Genomic DNA, 14,884 nt, shown 5'->3' with positions numbered 1-14,884 from the left:
AGTCAAATACACATGATATAATCCTACTTTTTTTATAGTGAAACTTTCAGTTGCTATATATTTGCTCCTGTGGATGTAGGTACACTGTCGAATCACGTTAAATCTCTGTGTTATTTTTTCTTTCTCTCGTTTTGTCTTTTCCATGTTATTCATCATAATTGCTGCACGTTTCATAACAATCATGTAAATCAAATCTTGTCTTTTAAACAAAGTGGAGGGTGCGCCTTTTACACCGGTTTGTAAATAGAATAAAACAATGTTATTTGAAAGACTTAACACTACAAATAATACACATTATATAATTTGATTTATAAGATACGAATTTTAAAATTTATTTTTTAAATTAAATTATACTATGTGAATGATGTATGATGTAAAGGTTCTCAAATTACACTGTATTTTTCTATTTACAAGCCTGGGAACATTTTGCATGTGGCTTGATATTTCACTAAAAGTAATTTTGATAAAAAAAAATATTTTTTATTTTAAAATGCATAATATTATATACTTTATGAAGTAAAAGTTTCTGTTGTCATATTATCTATAATTTTTATATAAAATAGAATGTCAATAATATTGGATAATTTGAAATTTTAAATGTAAAAAACGTTTTATCTTCCTTAATTTCATTATATGCAATATGATACATTTATTAATAAAGTATTAAAGAACGTGACGTTCAAATTAATTAGCATTTAAATTATAAATAAAATTTTAAAAATAAAATAAAATAAATCATTAATAATTTTATTTTTCCTTCTATAAAGCAATGGGACCCATTGTTTCCTTTTTTTAATGTTATCTTCTACCAATCCCACGACAGTCACGAGAGTTTGTGTTTCGACAGGACCAGGAATACCCTGTCTATAAAAAGGTGGTGGCTTTGACGTTGAGAGGACTCGTGGTAGAGAAAGATCCCAGCCTTCTCTTCTTCTTCTTTTTTAACTGTTTTATCTTTAGTTTCTTGCCAATCTACAATGGCAGTTCTCTTCCAAAAATCCATCACTTTCTGCCTTCTTTCCGCCATAGCCTTTGTCCTGTGTTTCTTCCATACATCTGCAGAGCTTCAAAGATTTGGCCCCCCCGCCAAAAGTAATGGGTCGGTTAGCTTTTTGGTCGTTGGGGACTGGGGAAGAAGAGGAGAATTCAACCAATCTCAAGTTGCTTATCAGGTTCTTTATCTTCTCTTTTTTCCAAATCTTCTCCACGTTTTGTATGCGTTTCTGAGATTCATATACATGAGAAGTTTCCCAAAAAAGGAATAAAAAGAACTTGTTCCGATTCTTCTTACGATTTTCATGACTCTTTCTTGCAGATGGGAAGGATTGGAGAGAAGTTAGACATCAGTTTTGTTGTTTCGACAGGAGATAATTTCTACGACAATGGATTGTCTAGTGTGCAGGACACCGCATTTGTGGAGTCGTTTACCAAAATCTACACAGCCAAGAGCCTGCAGAAGTTGTGGTACAGCGGTAAGTTCCAACTTTTATAGAACGAAACAACGAGAAAAGAAATCTCAATCTTTTCACGTATCAATAGCAATCTGAAACAATGATATTATCCGATTTTAATCCTGTGCAGTTTTGGGCAACCATGATTATAGAGGCAATGTAGAGGCACAGTTGAGCCCTCTCCTCAGGAAAATTGATAGCAGATGGATTTGTCTGAGATCTTTTATTGTGAATTCTGGTAAACAGGTCTTACATTCAAGGATTTCTCAATGGAGGGTTGTCTAATGGACATTGAAACTTTTGAAGCCTGATCATATTTAACTTTCCTTTTTACCTGTGTTTTGTAGAATTAGCAGAGATTATATTTATGGACACCACTCCTTTTGTCAATGATTACGTTACTGATACAGACGGCCATACTTATGATTGGAGGGGCATCCAATCTCGCAAGGGTTACACTGCAAACCTATTAAAGGTATGTTTTTTTAATGGAGTTTTGAAGATTTTTGGGATCGGTTCAATTTACTTAGAATTTGATGTACAAGGTAATTAGAAATCAGATGTTAAGCTGATTCCATATACCTGTGGCAACTTCCAGCTTATAGCCTGATTCTAAAACTATGTTGATGAAGCACTCTGTATGTTTTTTCCTTGTAAATCTTTGTAATATGTAGGATGTAGAATCAGCACTGGAGGAATCAACTGCAAGGTGGAAAATTGTTGTTGGTCACCATGCCATTAGAAGTGTCGGACATCATGGTGATACAAAGGAACTTGAAAAGTGGCTTCTCCCAATTCTTCAGGTTAATTTCATTGTCAGCAAGCACTTTTTCAGTTCTTATATACAGCAGAAAAGGGTTTGAATTTGATTGAATCTAAAACTTACTAATATAATGCAAAATAACAGGCCAACAATGTGGATTTTTACATGAATGGACATGACCATTGTCTTGAGCATATAAGCGACAGTGACAGGTAAACAAAATGTGAGTTTTCACCATTGCATAAAATGGTACCAAATATGTATTTAACTAATGCTGAAACTTGTGACAGCGGTATACAATTTCTAACAAGTGGAGCTGGGTCCAAGGCATGGAGGGGAGACATTAAAGGACTGAATGGAGGTCGTCTAAATTTCTTCTATGATGGGCAGGGTTTTATGTCTGTGCGGTTGACCAAGAAAGATGCGAAAATCATGTTCTATGATGTTTTTGGCAATGTTTTGCACAGATGGAGAACAGTGAAGCAGCTTCACCAATCTATATGAAAATTTGCACCAAACCACATTGTAAACTTACTCTTTGAAGGATTTCTGTATGGTTTAGTGATTAGTTAGTAAACTTCAAGATCATTTTTCCCTTTTACCTACCCTGCAATAAGCAATGGCAAATGTATTAGGAGTCTAGGATGGAGATTCAAGGATCTGGTTGCGTGTCAAGTTCTCATTTGGCAAGATAATAAACATTGCTGTGGACTGATATATAAAGACTGAGCTAGTTTCAAATTGTCTTACTGCTAATCATATTTCAGATTTTCCAATAGATCCCATTTTATGACCAGTACCTGGCCTAAATCATTTAAGGTCCATTGCTCAACAAAATATAAGTTCTATCCCATGCTGGGAATCATGCAAAGAGAACCACGCCCATGCAATTATGCAAAGATGATGTTTGTTCTGAATCCTTCCAAATAATGGAGAAAGATTAGTGCTTGATGTCTATAATAATGACAAAAAACATCACAAGGACCCGATTATATCTTTCAACTGTAGAAACGACTGACATTAACCTCCATGGGAAGTCCAAATTAATACACTAAAATTATGAAAGGTTTGGAGACTTTTGAAGGAGATACAGTGGTGAGTGATCCAAGAGAATAAACTGGCGTTTTGTCAGGCTTGAACAGCCAAATATTCCTGTCAGATAATGGTCCGGGCTTCATATTTTTATTAAACAACGCAAAAATGCAAGTCTAAATCAGAACTTGGCCTCATCGATGGAGTTTGCAGTGGCTACATTGATCTATTTGTTCAATCCTAAAGCAAGGAGTGCTCCATGGACGCTCTGCGTGGCTGGGACGAGGTTACTGCTCATAGCACTGTCGCCGAGGGTTAAGACTTCGTTCCCTACCATCATCCCGGTGATTTTGGTGCCAGGCAAGTCAGAATTCAATGTCGGTGTCTGTGAATGCACGAAGAACTAGAGGGTTTGCGTCGAAAGGTTTCACCTTTTTGGCACCAAGGGACTGAGTGAAAGGAACAACGTTTTGGGTGGTGGAAGATTGTCTCCAATTTGACCATAGTTGATTCCAAGGGAAGCAGAAACCATTAATGCCGGCAACATAGCACTAGCCGGAAACAAGAAGAAAAATAACAGGGGTGAAGTGGGATATTGGTGAATCCATGAATTCCTTGCAAGAGAGATGAATCAACGGAACTGTCTTTGGACAAGCAAAGCTTCTGCAGTCGCCTGTGTGGCCTAAGACGGCCCCAACTACTCTAGGAACTCTTTGAAACAAGTCTCTCTTTGCAACACAGACGGTTGGAGACACGAGTGTTATAGGACAAGCAAAGGGCCTCAGATCAGAATATAAGGAAGGAGCCACAGACATTGAGTTTTCCTTCTTAGTATCTTTCTGTTTTTCTTTCCCAGTTTTGATTTCCGTTCTAGTGGAAACCTAGAACTGGAGTGTTCAACAGTGCAACTCGTAATAGGTTGCCATGGCCCTGAAAGCAACTTGGGCCAATCATCCTGTCGAGACGGCTCCTTCTGCATTAGCAGCAACTAGCAGATACCCTTCAACCTATTTAATCATTTTATATACAGACTGATGTATTATATAAAACAGATTAGCTATTCGACTAATTAGGATTGACAAAATTCAAGATAAAAAGACTCATATATACGTCCCATAATAATAACTAATTTCAGAAATTTACGGTTAAAAGTTGAGATGTTATCATTCCAAACCAAAGTATGCCTAAAAACATGACGACCCATTCTCTCCGTGCCTGTATGGATAACCAATAAAGATCAAACATTCAAATACGTTTCACAAAAAAGGTAACGTGTAGCTACACAATTCCGAAATCCAGCTATCTTTATTCCCTAATAATGATCTGAATTTAAATTGTTCATCAGAATAAAAATTGCTATATACAGGAAAATTAGCACCAAAGTACTCCGAAATCATCACCAAAGTCAAACTAACACCGGTTTTATGTCGGTCAGTTGTGCCTCCAAGGTCATTTTGCTCTGACCAGGGATATAAGTTGGGTGGACATAGTTCAATTCATGACAAAATGGTACCTCGAATCCACATGGCTCTCGACATCCCAGAGAAAAGAACCAAAAGTCGCTGCCTCCAACACCAGTCTTTTCAAACCAGCAAAGCTAATCTTGATGAGTTCATCCTTGGAAGAATCTACGGTCCCCTGAGGTGTTATAAAAATTTCAGGTCTTCCAAACAATGCCTCTGTATGCTTCTCTATGATGCTAACAGCCTCTTTGGATCTTATTGTGGCATATCTCTGAAGTGTCTCCCCATCGAAAGACATTACATAATTTCTCAAGCGGGAAGCCTTTATCCCATTATTAAACCCCCCCGGACTCATACCTCCAGACCAGGAAGAGACTTCAGGATGGGATGCTACACCTTGGGAAGAGAACTCTTCACCACTGGCCTCCTTGTTCCCCCCAGCAGCTGGCTGAATATCACTCTCTGCTTCATTCAACGCATTTGGAAGGATCTTCATTGTCTTCTCAAGCTGAAACCTCTGGTCAACCCGTTTGAGGAAGTATCCATACATCACAGATGCAGCATAGACCTGCCCAACCCTGAGCTTGCTTATCTGTGCTACAGCAGTTGAATCAGCAGCACGACTCCCCAGAATCAGAGCTAGGTGATTCTGGATCATCTCATAGGCTTCAGGAGAGTGAAGTTGCTCGAGCTTGTCATCTTGGCTCGGCCATTCGTCCACTCGGCCAGGAGGATCCGAGGAAGAGGGAGCTATGGTGGGTATTAAAGAAATATTGGCATCTATGAATTTTTGCACTACTAGCGTATATAAAATCTCTTCCAAAGCCTTTCTCCTTTCTTTGGCCTTAACCTCCGCAATCCTCCTGCATATTTCAGAAGGCCATGAGAATGATTGATGTTTCTCCTCAAAGTCACGATTCCCTATTCACTTATCAAGAAAATGAATGGAAAGAAGCCAACAAAATTGTTAAAACTTTCCATTTCATATTTTTTGTCCTGCGTTCAGCATTCAATCTAGAATCTTACAAGAAATTGAAAAACAAAAAGCTATCAATGGAACATTTTAATTGAGTTTTGCAATTAAAAATGTAAGTAATCCTACCAAGCATCACTTGTTTATATCAAACATGAAACAGAGCTAAGAAAGTAGATGGTAAAATTTAGACCAACCTGGAAAGAACTAAGTCGGTCCCTGAAGCAGAAGGTTCTTCCTTCTTTTTCTCAGCATCACGATCAGTTTGAAGCTGTTCAAGCTGCTGCTCAACTGCAGCAGGCACAAGGTGTGGGTGGCTGATCAGGATCTGTGACAGAAACTGCCCAACTGGAGACTCCAGCTGAAGTGGAGCAATTGGGGCAGTAGACCCTGCTGAGTCAGGAGATGATGACGCCCAAACTACCAAGCATCTCCTACTTCCAAAACCCACTCTTCTGTGTCCGGAACTTGGTTGATAAATTGAAGTGTAATGCTGTAAAGCATCAATCACATGAAAGTGCATCAAATTTCAGAATAAAGAGAAAGAAAATAGAGGTTCGTGTGTGTGGTCGGGAGGAGGGGGGAGGGGTGGCAACCATTATAGACAGCAACCTCCATGTGTGCTAGTACTGGGCATGTTTCCTCAAGAAAGTGGAAAAAAGAAACCAAGAAAGTGTCCTCAAACCTTTATTTTTTGGAGCAGCTTAACATGGCTTATGAAATCACACGTGATTGAATAAATGACCTCACCATTCACTTCTACATGTGCTACTGATGCACTTTTCATCCCAAAAGTAGATGAAAAGTCTCCAAACTAATTTTGATTCCTTGAATAGGTAAACCTCACTGATTCACCCATACTGGATTGAATCCATGACCTCACTCAACACCCCTTGTTTCTATTTTATACTCCCTAAATGAACTACCTATATTAGTAACTCGGCACGTCCATACTTACATAAATGCATCATGAATTTATGTGCTAGAACTATCCCTGTTGAAGGGCTTCAAGATATGTTTTGCAATGAACCTCATGACTAAGCAACAGATTAAAGCGGATCGGTTGATTTGGGTTCTACATAGAAAGGAAAGAGAAAAGGCAAAGTTGAGTGCATAAAATTCCAGCTCCTAACCCAGAATGAATTACAAACATACATATTTCTCTACTTTAAGAAGACCAAGAAAAAAAATCCAGAAAAAGCCAAACGAGGAAAACCCATAAAGTGCGAAACAGAACTTCCCCAACTAATAATCAGAAACCCATGCAAAAATACAAAACCTCTTCGAACTGGCCAATTTCGCGTTTCTTTAAACCTGGTTACAGTATTTTCATGACACCACCAGGCATAAACCTTAAACAGACGAAACTCAAAAGGGGAAAAGAAAATCAGAAACCGAAACAAACATCTCCTACCTTAATCGAGGGCGTGAGCTTGGTACCGAAACGCACGAAATCGGGTACACCCGATCTGCCAACTGAATTGAACGGTCTCGACATGCCAAATGGAGATCGGACGACTCTCGCTGCCCCAGCTTCCATTTTCACCTCTGCAAATCCCAAAAAATAGAAGGAAAAATAAACATTAACAGAACTTCAAAAACTCTCCAATACCCAAAAAAAATCCAAAAATGAAAAAATACATTACCTTGGACGGAAGATGAAGTACAAACCCACGAGAGAGAGAGAGAGAGAGAGGTCAATTGAGTCTGGCTAATGGAAATGGTACGGATAGGGATATTATCTGCATTACGTGTAAGGTGGAATTCAAAAGTTTCTGCGGGCTACTCCCTTATGCTAGAATCAGCTAGATGGCTAATGATACAAGCTTTACTACGTGATATAAATAGATAAATGCTAAATACCGTGTATCATTTTATTTATATTTTATTATATATGATGTAATATATTTATTATTATTTAATAATAAATTTAATTTTAGATAAATTTTATAAATAGACTCACTTTTTTATCAAAACTTTGCACTAATCATTTTCCTATTGATATAGTCATTAATAGTTGTAATTTTGGAAAGTAAAATAAGTTGAGAATATCTCATCTTATTTTAAAAAAGTAATACTAAATAAAAATTTTAAATAGACAAATTTTACATAAAATATTTATAAGAAAGTGGATCTTACGAATAAAAAATAGTTTTTTTCACTTTTTTTTTTAAAGTAAGGTTCACTTTTTTTACGAGAATATGTACGTAACTCGTATATTTGAAGCTTGTATAAATTATTTTTTTTTTACGTAATTATTATCTAATTATTATAATTTTTTTAAATTTTTATATAAAATATAAAAAATAATTCAAATTTTTTAAATTTTAAAAGATGGCCCAACACACCACCTACAGTTCTCCCTATGAATGTTCCCCCTCCACTCTTTTGTAAACCAAAAGATCTAAATTATCAATTTATATATGATAATTTGTAATGTGTAAGTCATAGTTTTTTATAGTGCAAAGTGTAATCATCTTAACATTTTGATGGTATAATGGTTATTTAAACTTGTATTTAATAATAGATAGAGAAATTATTCATCTTTTAACACGTAATACTGTATTAATGAAAGAAACGTGCTACAATCACGAAAAAAAATTATAAAAATAAATTTACAAGCTGATATAATTTTATATGATACATTAATCTATTTTACTATCAAAATAACTTTATAATCAAATATATTATATAAAATTACTTTAGTGTCTTAATTTATTTTATAGAGATAATATTTTTTAAATGATACATTTTAAAAATATACACGAATAATTATATCTAGTATGGATAATGATATCCTTACACCTCTTTTATTATTGTTTTACTCATAGCCATTTTTCCCTTTTGCTATACGAATCTAGATAAAAATTTGTAGAAATGATCTTATTGCATAATCTAAAAATAAATAAATTCAATCAACGATGTAATTAAGTAATTTAATTAAATATAAATTTAATTTTATAAAAATTGACATTCTTTTAATTTTTAAGTTAATTTTTATAAAATTAATTTTTTTAAATTTAATTATATCATTACGTTAATTAATTAATTAATTAATTTTTAAAATTAGGAAAAAAATCATGTTTTTTTTATGAAAAATTTTATATCTCATACTACCATCTCACTTACATCTCACTACGTAAGATGTGACATATTTATCAATAAATTGTGATAAATATACCACATCATATATAGTAAGATGCAAATAGGATGGTGATGTAGTGTATAGCATTACTCTTTTTAAATATTTATTTTTGTCATTTTTCGACCTAATACTTAAAGAATCGTAGTTCAGAAAGAAGGCCCAAATGACTTGACCCGTCTAAAGGATCAAAGTTCAAGTAGAAGGCTCAGTAATTGCAGGATTGTTAAAAGACCTAAGTATACCTTCTTCACCAAATAGAGAAAAAAAGCGAACATGACAAGACAATCTGTTTTTAACTTTTTATATTTATCAGTACACAACTGTGTAAGGGAATTTTTTCCCTGAGCTGAAGGCCTAAGAATGCGAGAGGCCAGGCCAACTGAGCAACTTGTCAGTCCAATTAGGAGGGCCCCTGGCCCTAAAATAAGGGATGGCCCACGAATTAAAAGCGTGGGAAATCCCCATTATGCAAAGAAGGAACACGCCATCCTGACATCCTCTTGCGAAGCCTAATCTTATGTAACCCTGAGCGGGTAGGCGAGCAAGGATCCGAGAGGGCTCTTGATATTTTGACATATAGGAAAATGGAAGACCTGACAGTGTAAGAGTGGGATAGGGAGTCACGCCGCATTTATTATACCACCCCAGGGACCCAAGCCACATTAAAGGAACCTGACTAAAAAGACTACTGACAGGACACATTCCCTTGACACGAACATGGGCAGCTGATCTGATGGGTACAAAGGTGGACCAAATTTTAAAGATCATTTACAAATTTCAGATGGGGCAATTACAAGATTAAGAGTTAGAAAAATCAATGAAATTATACAAAGATGAGTGAAATCCACTTGGGAAGAGTTTAGCAAGAGTCCAACATTTAATATGGGCTTGAAGGATGAAAATATAATTTTGATTCATTTGATATAAGTTATAGAAGAAGGCAACAACATGACTTAAAAGCTTTGGGCACTTGAAGGCTTTCAACTTGTTTAATTCATTTAAATGACTTATTTTATTAGTCTAAAATAATTAGATTTATTATCAGAATGACTTAAAGGTACGTTGAGAAAGTTATTATTTTGTTGAACTAGGATATCAAGACGTTACTGTAGTGGGGCACTATTTACGGTACTGTAGAGAGGCACTATTCATCAAGGGTAATTTTGAGAAAGATGGACTTAATTTTCAACCTAGGTTTTTGTGAGGGTTTAGTTTAAATACTTCTTGTTACTTTATTTTAAACAGTTTATGAAAGTTTATGCAATTTGATGAATTATATTCATTATGAGTTGAGTTTATTTTCTCTTGTTCTTCATTAAACTTTTGAACTTATCAAAGGTAAATCACACTTTTGTGGCGTTCCTCCTTTGTAATCTGAATTCTTGAGATAGGTTCTTCAACAGGTCTAGATTTTAATATAATCTAGGTTTTTGAAACAAGTTCCTCAATGAATCTAGATTCTTCCATCCATTGACTTGATTTTGACTTTCTTGAGTAAGTTTTCAAATAGATTGTGGATTCAAGAGTTCATATCATGATCCCAAGAATCGAGTATAAAAGGCAAATCCACAGGCACTAGAAACTCTTTCTGAAGTCTCTACATACTTGCACTCAACTTTAAGAAGATACTAGTTTTAGCATCGGAGACTACTCGACAATAACCACATCTCCTGTCTCGTGGTGTTTTCTTAGTGTTTGCAAGCCCCCAAAGTTGTAGACCTGAGTTGTAGAGATCTCGACCCAAAGACGTGCGAAACACGATGTTAATTGATTACAAACCATTTTTTTTTTGCCAATAAACTCATAGTAAACTAATGCACTTTCAACATGAAGAAACTATTACATATTAAAACTTCTAAATAGAAGCATGGAGGACAAGTTGGCATGCTTGAATTATTAAAAAATACTATACTATTTGGTACTTTACATCATTAATTTGGATAAACAATTAGGTGGTGGATATTTTAATTAATTTTTTTTCTAAGCTAGACAAACATATTTATAGTATTAACTCTTTTTTTAAAAAAATATGGATAATATTTTAACAAATTATATGTCAATCAAATAAAAAGTTCCCTCTTCTAAGAGAATCTGTTACAATAAAAAAAATGCATCTTGTAATCAATTATTTTATCCTTTACCCATTATCCTCACATCACAAACCATGCCAATTTTTGGCCCCACCCTTACCCCCACACCACCGCTTGTCCTGGCTTAGTTAGGGAAGGGGGGCAGGCAAATTATCAAGCCCACCGTTCAAGCCATCACAAAAAATCTAGGTCCACAAATAAAAATCAAGATCTAAACAAACTCACAGTTGCGACTATGAATCTGTACGAGGCAAGATATACACAGACGCACAATCACAAACATGACCTACTCGTTGCAAATGATGAAACCCACGGCCCTAGCCATGGCCTCTTCAATGGATTTGATGTAGTGTCATTATAGTCCTTTAGGGTCTAGACATGCAAGAAGACAAAAAAGAGAAGCAAAGGTAGGGAAGAAGCGAGAGGAGAAGAGAGAAAATGGAGAAGGGTGAGCCTGGGGTTTTATTAGATTGTGGGGATTTCTTGTATGAAAAATTTTACACATTATCTTTTATACTATACACTAATATAATTTATTTTTCTATTTAAACATATAGTACATATTAATGTGTCAATGTATATATGTTTAAATAAAATAATAAATCACATATTAATATATAGTGTAAGAATGATAAGTAACATTTCTCTTTTTATAAATATGGACAAGTTATAAAAGAGTATCCTTTTTGAGAGATAGGTTTCTTATAATCCATATGTGGGCGGGTAGGTGTGCCAACCATCTGCCCACCTCTATTAAAACTGATGCATAAAAATTATAAATCTCACAACATTTATTATTGTCTATGGGACCGGCCGTTTTGTCTTCTGGGCAATATTAAAACTCATTTAATTCAATGTTAAAGACTTTTTTTCCTATTCGAGACTTGAGAATTTGGGTAAAACTTCTAAGGATGTTTCATTAGAAAAATAAACTATCGAGGGTAAGGGGTGATTTACGTTTCCATCTTAGTCTGGTGATCTCGATCGATTGATTTCAGTCTATTATGCATTTCCTTATAGATACGTGCACGTACGGTTTCTCTCACCAATAAATGGAAGTGATTTAATGAATATAGAGCATGCATATGCTTGATGCTTTTCATCGTATACGTACAGTAGTACATCTAGCTAGTTTTCCAATCTCCCATTAATCCAAAAATCAAGGAGAAAAAGAGATCACAGAGGAAATGAAAATAAGAAAGAGGTCAAGAGAGAACTTCTAATTAAGAAGCTAGGTCGTAGGGAATACGCTATCTGTATGGCATGGAATACACACATATATATAGGTGATAAATTAAAGCCGGTAAATACTTTGGAGATACTTGCAGCTCTTAATATAAGTTGAACTTGGCTTTTTTTTTTTTTAATTTTTATTTTCCTTGGTTCAAAGTTATTTACAGTATAATATATCATCATTAAAATTGAGAGAAATGATATTTGCAGTCGTAAAATATGCAAGTATCACGTATGCAATCGCTTTGAAAAAGTAACTACATGACCCACATGTAAAAAAATTATTTTTTTAATAATAAACTCTACTATTTTTCAAAGCGATTACATAGACTATATATAATATCACTATAAAATTGGAGATTGAGAGCATGCATGCACGCATGTCGTCGTACCTCTGCATAGCGTATATATAGTTAATAGTACTCAATCGATTAATTATCTAATTAACGGCCAACTTCATGTACTCCTTAGTTCTTTCAAATTAGCAACATGCATGCATGCCATTCAAGCTATATATATAGTTTCAAGCTAGAAATTTGATCACAAAAATTAATCATTCCATCAACTCTTCTCTCAGCTTGTCATATCACTACATGAACAAATTTGGTCTTTTCCCATGATATTTTTTTTCCAAGACACATCATGGTGGAAAATACACGGTTGACTACACAAATTAAAGGATGTCTGTGGAAAATGAATTAGGGTATTGTAGCAAGATAACCTCCAATAAGTCCATTAGAAAAGCATTCATCGAAAGTTATTGCTGCTATTTAGGATTTTTTATGACAATAATGGATGGTTTCCAAAATCGTGTCTTGCAAAGAAACCTTTTGTGATGAAAATTGTTCTGATATGGTTATGAGTCTTAGGGGGGGTCTTAAACTGGTGTGTTCTTCTATTGACTAATACAGTTGATTAAATGATTTTTCAAGTACTTATGAGCCCCTAAGATGTGTGGATGAAGAGGCTTTGTTTACTGATTGTGGGGATATGAACTGGAGCTGACATTCAGCAGCATGGAAAGAGTTTGTGTCTATAATGGAAATTAATATTATGTGTACATGTAGTTAGGTTGGGTGTTTTGCTAGCAACTGCTGGGTTATTTTGTTTTATAGGTGGATGTTTGTTGAATTGATAAAGGTGTCTGTTTTTTATAAACACCTGACACTCTATATAGTTCATATTTTCTTATTGATGACTCCTCTATTCATCTTGGCCTGCCATGTATAGGATCAATGATGACTTGGTAATTTTACATTTGGATTTCAAGTTGGGAACCGTTTGTAGCTGATGATGTTTAGGTGCAGTTTTACATGATAAGTCCCTATGTTCTTAAGACTTTGTCAACTCACAAGAAGGTACTCTAATAATTAGTCATGAGTTGCGTGTGATTTTGGTGGCCAAGTTTGTTTGAAGTCTTTTTTTTTTTTTGCCTGAATGAGCACTACTGTTTGTAATTTTGTACTCTTGCAGGGTCATTATTTTATGGCAACATTCAAGGTTCCTGATGTTTATGGAGTTTTTTAGTTCAAGCTTGAGTATCGAAGGCTTGGATACATGAGCTTGTCCCTGTCAAAGTAGGTATATAATGTACTTGAGTTATTTACAGGTAATCATAAATTTAATTGATAATATTTGAGTCGCACTTCAAGCGGATGGGTGTGAAACTATTTTTCACATCGGCCAATAAGCAAATGCCACATAGGCATTCCAGAAATAGAGAAGTTGCAGCCGCATACAACCCATCTCTCCCTCTCCTTCTTTCTCTCCTTCTCTCTCCCCCATCTACACTCATGCCGAAGCCCTGTCAATCTCTCCCTCTCATTTCTCTTCCTCTCCCTCCCCCATTTGCACTCGACACCGATAGAAGGTAGCCCCAAAAAAATTGCCAAAGCTCCCTCTCCCGCCCAATTTGCACTCGACACCAATGGAAGGAATTTGAAAATAATCATAAACTTGTTTGGAAAGTTCAACTTCAATTTCCATGAAATATTAAAAGCTAATTGATAAAAGATTACTATCCATCTCCAATCATTTGTTCACCATATCACAGAGAGAGAGAGAGAGAGAGAGAGAGAGAGAGAGAGAGAGAGAGAGAGAGAGAGAGAGAGAGAGAGAGAGAGAGAGAGAGAGAGAGAGATGAGAGAGAGAGAGAGAGAGAGAGAGAGAGAGAGAGAGAGAGAGAGAGAGAGAGAGAGAGAGAGAGAGAGAGATTTGTTGCTGGACAAGAATTCAGCTATATCAATTTATAGACTACATGTTTGCAAAACTACAATAACTGGGTATATTAATAAAGATAAAAGAATTTCTTCAATCCGTATGCACATATATATAATATAATCAATGCTAACAATAAAATTAAGCTCTCAACAACAACTGTGTTGTGCCACCTATCTAAGAAAATCGAAACCAGCAAGACGATTTTTTTTTATTGGAGATAGAGGGCTCATTGAAGAAGGAGAGGGATCCATCAACAAAAGCAACCCAGGAAGGAAAGATAAATAAATAAATATGGTTTCTACAATATCTGGAACTTCACCAGACAAGGAAATTTTTTTTACGATTCAAACTGAAGATGATTTTTCTGGGCTTCTTTCCGTCGGAGTCAATTGCATATGGGGAGGAGAGGGAGAGGAAGAAGGAGAGTGAGAGATGGGGTGAATGCGGCGGCAATTTTGCTTTTTGAAATGCCTATGTGGCATTTGCTTATTGGTCAGTGTGAAAAATAGTTTCA

At 35.4% G+C, this 14,884-nt stretch overlaps 2 protein-coding genes across 2 annotated transcripts; one reads left to right on the top strand and one right to left on the bottom strand.

The window, feature by feature from the left end:
• The first annotated feature begins 868 nt into the window (after positions 1 to 868).
• Positions 869 to 2,963, top strand: LOC122299372 (purple acid phosphatase 17-like). The gene is made up of 7 exons (XM_043109614.1): positions 869 to 1,172; positions 1,316 to 1,472; positions 1,582 to 1,689; positions 1,799 to 1,926; positions 2,126 to 2,254; positions 2,359 to 2,426; positions 2,505 to 2,963. The coding sequence occupies exons 1-7, from the start codon at positions 978 to 980 to the stop codon at positions 2,716 to 2,718; spliced, it is 999 nt and encodes a 332-aa protein (XP_042965548.1). The 5' UTR covers positions 869 to 977; the 3' UTR covers positions 2,719 to 2,963.
• Positions 2,964 to 4,477: 1,514 nt separating this feature from the next.
• On the bottom strand, positions 4,478 to 7,502 carry LOC122299371 (UV-B-induced protein At3g17800, chloroplastic-like). The gene is made up of 4 exons (XM_043109612.1): positions 7,329 to 7,502; positions 7,097 to 7,230; positions 5,880 to 6,175; positions 4,478 to 5,572 (listed from the first exon to the last, which is right to left on the bottom strand). The coding sequence occupies exons 2-4, from the start codon at positions 7,220 to 7,222 to the stop codon at positions 4,738 to 4,740; spliced, it is 1,257 nt and encodes a 418-aa protein (XP_042965546.1). The 5' UTR covers positions 7,223 to 7,230; positions 7,329 to 7,502; the 3' UTR covers positions 4,478 to 4,737.
• Between the last annotated feature and the right edge of the window lie 7,382 nt (positions 7,503 to 14,884).

The sequence above is a fragment of the Carya illinoinensis genome, chromosome 16, assembly GCF_018687715.1.
Source record: "Carya illinoinensis cultivar Pawnee chromosome 16, C.illinoinensisPawnee_v1, whole genome shotgun sequence".
NCBI classification, from domain to species: Eukaryota; Viridiplantae; Streptophyta; class Magnoliopsida; order Fagales; family Juglandaceae; genus Carya; species Carya illinoinensis.
Note: the sequence above shows the minus strand (reverse complement) of the source record. Positions and strands in the feature narration are given on the sequence as shown.

Bases quoted from the DNA above. Each gene is read 5' to 3' on its own strand.
- LOC122299372 (XM_043109614.1), top strand. From the start codon at position 978: ATGGCAGTTCTCTTCCAAAAATCCATCACTTTCTGCCTTCTTTCCGCC. The intron at 1,473-1,581 runs GTAAGTTCCAAC...AATCCTGTGCAG, and splicing joins GCAGAAGTTGTGGTACAGCG to TTTTGGGCAACCATGATTAT. The intron at 1,927-2,125 runs GTATGTTTTTTT...TGTAATATGTAG, and splicing joins ACACTGCAAACCTATTAAAG to GATGTAGAATCAGCACTGGA.
- LOC122299371 (XM_043109612.1), bottom strand. From the start codon at position 7,222: ATGGAAGCTGGGGCAGCGAGAGTCGTCCGATCTCCATTTGGCATGTCG. The intron at 6,176-7,096 runs GTAGGAGATGTT...GATGCTTTACAG, and splicing joins AGCTCACGCCCTCGATTAAG to CATTACACTTCAATTTATCA. The intron at 5,573-5,879 runs GTTGGTCTAAAT...TGAAATATGCAG, and splicing joins ACCGACTTAGTTCTTTCCAG to GAGGATTGCGGAGGTTAAGG.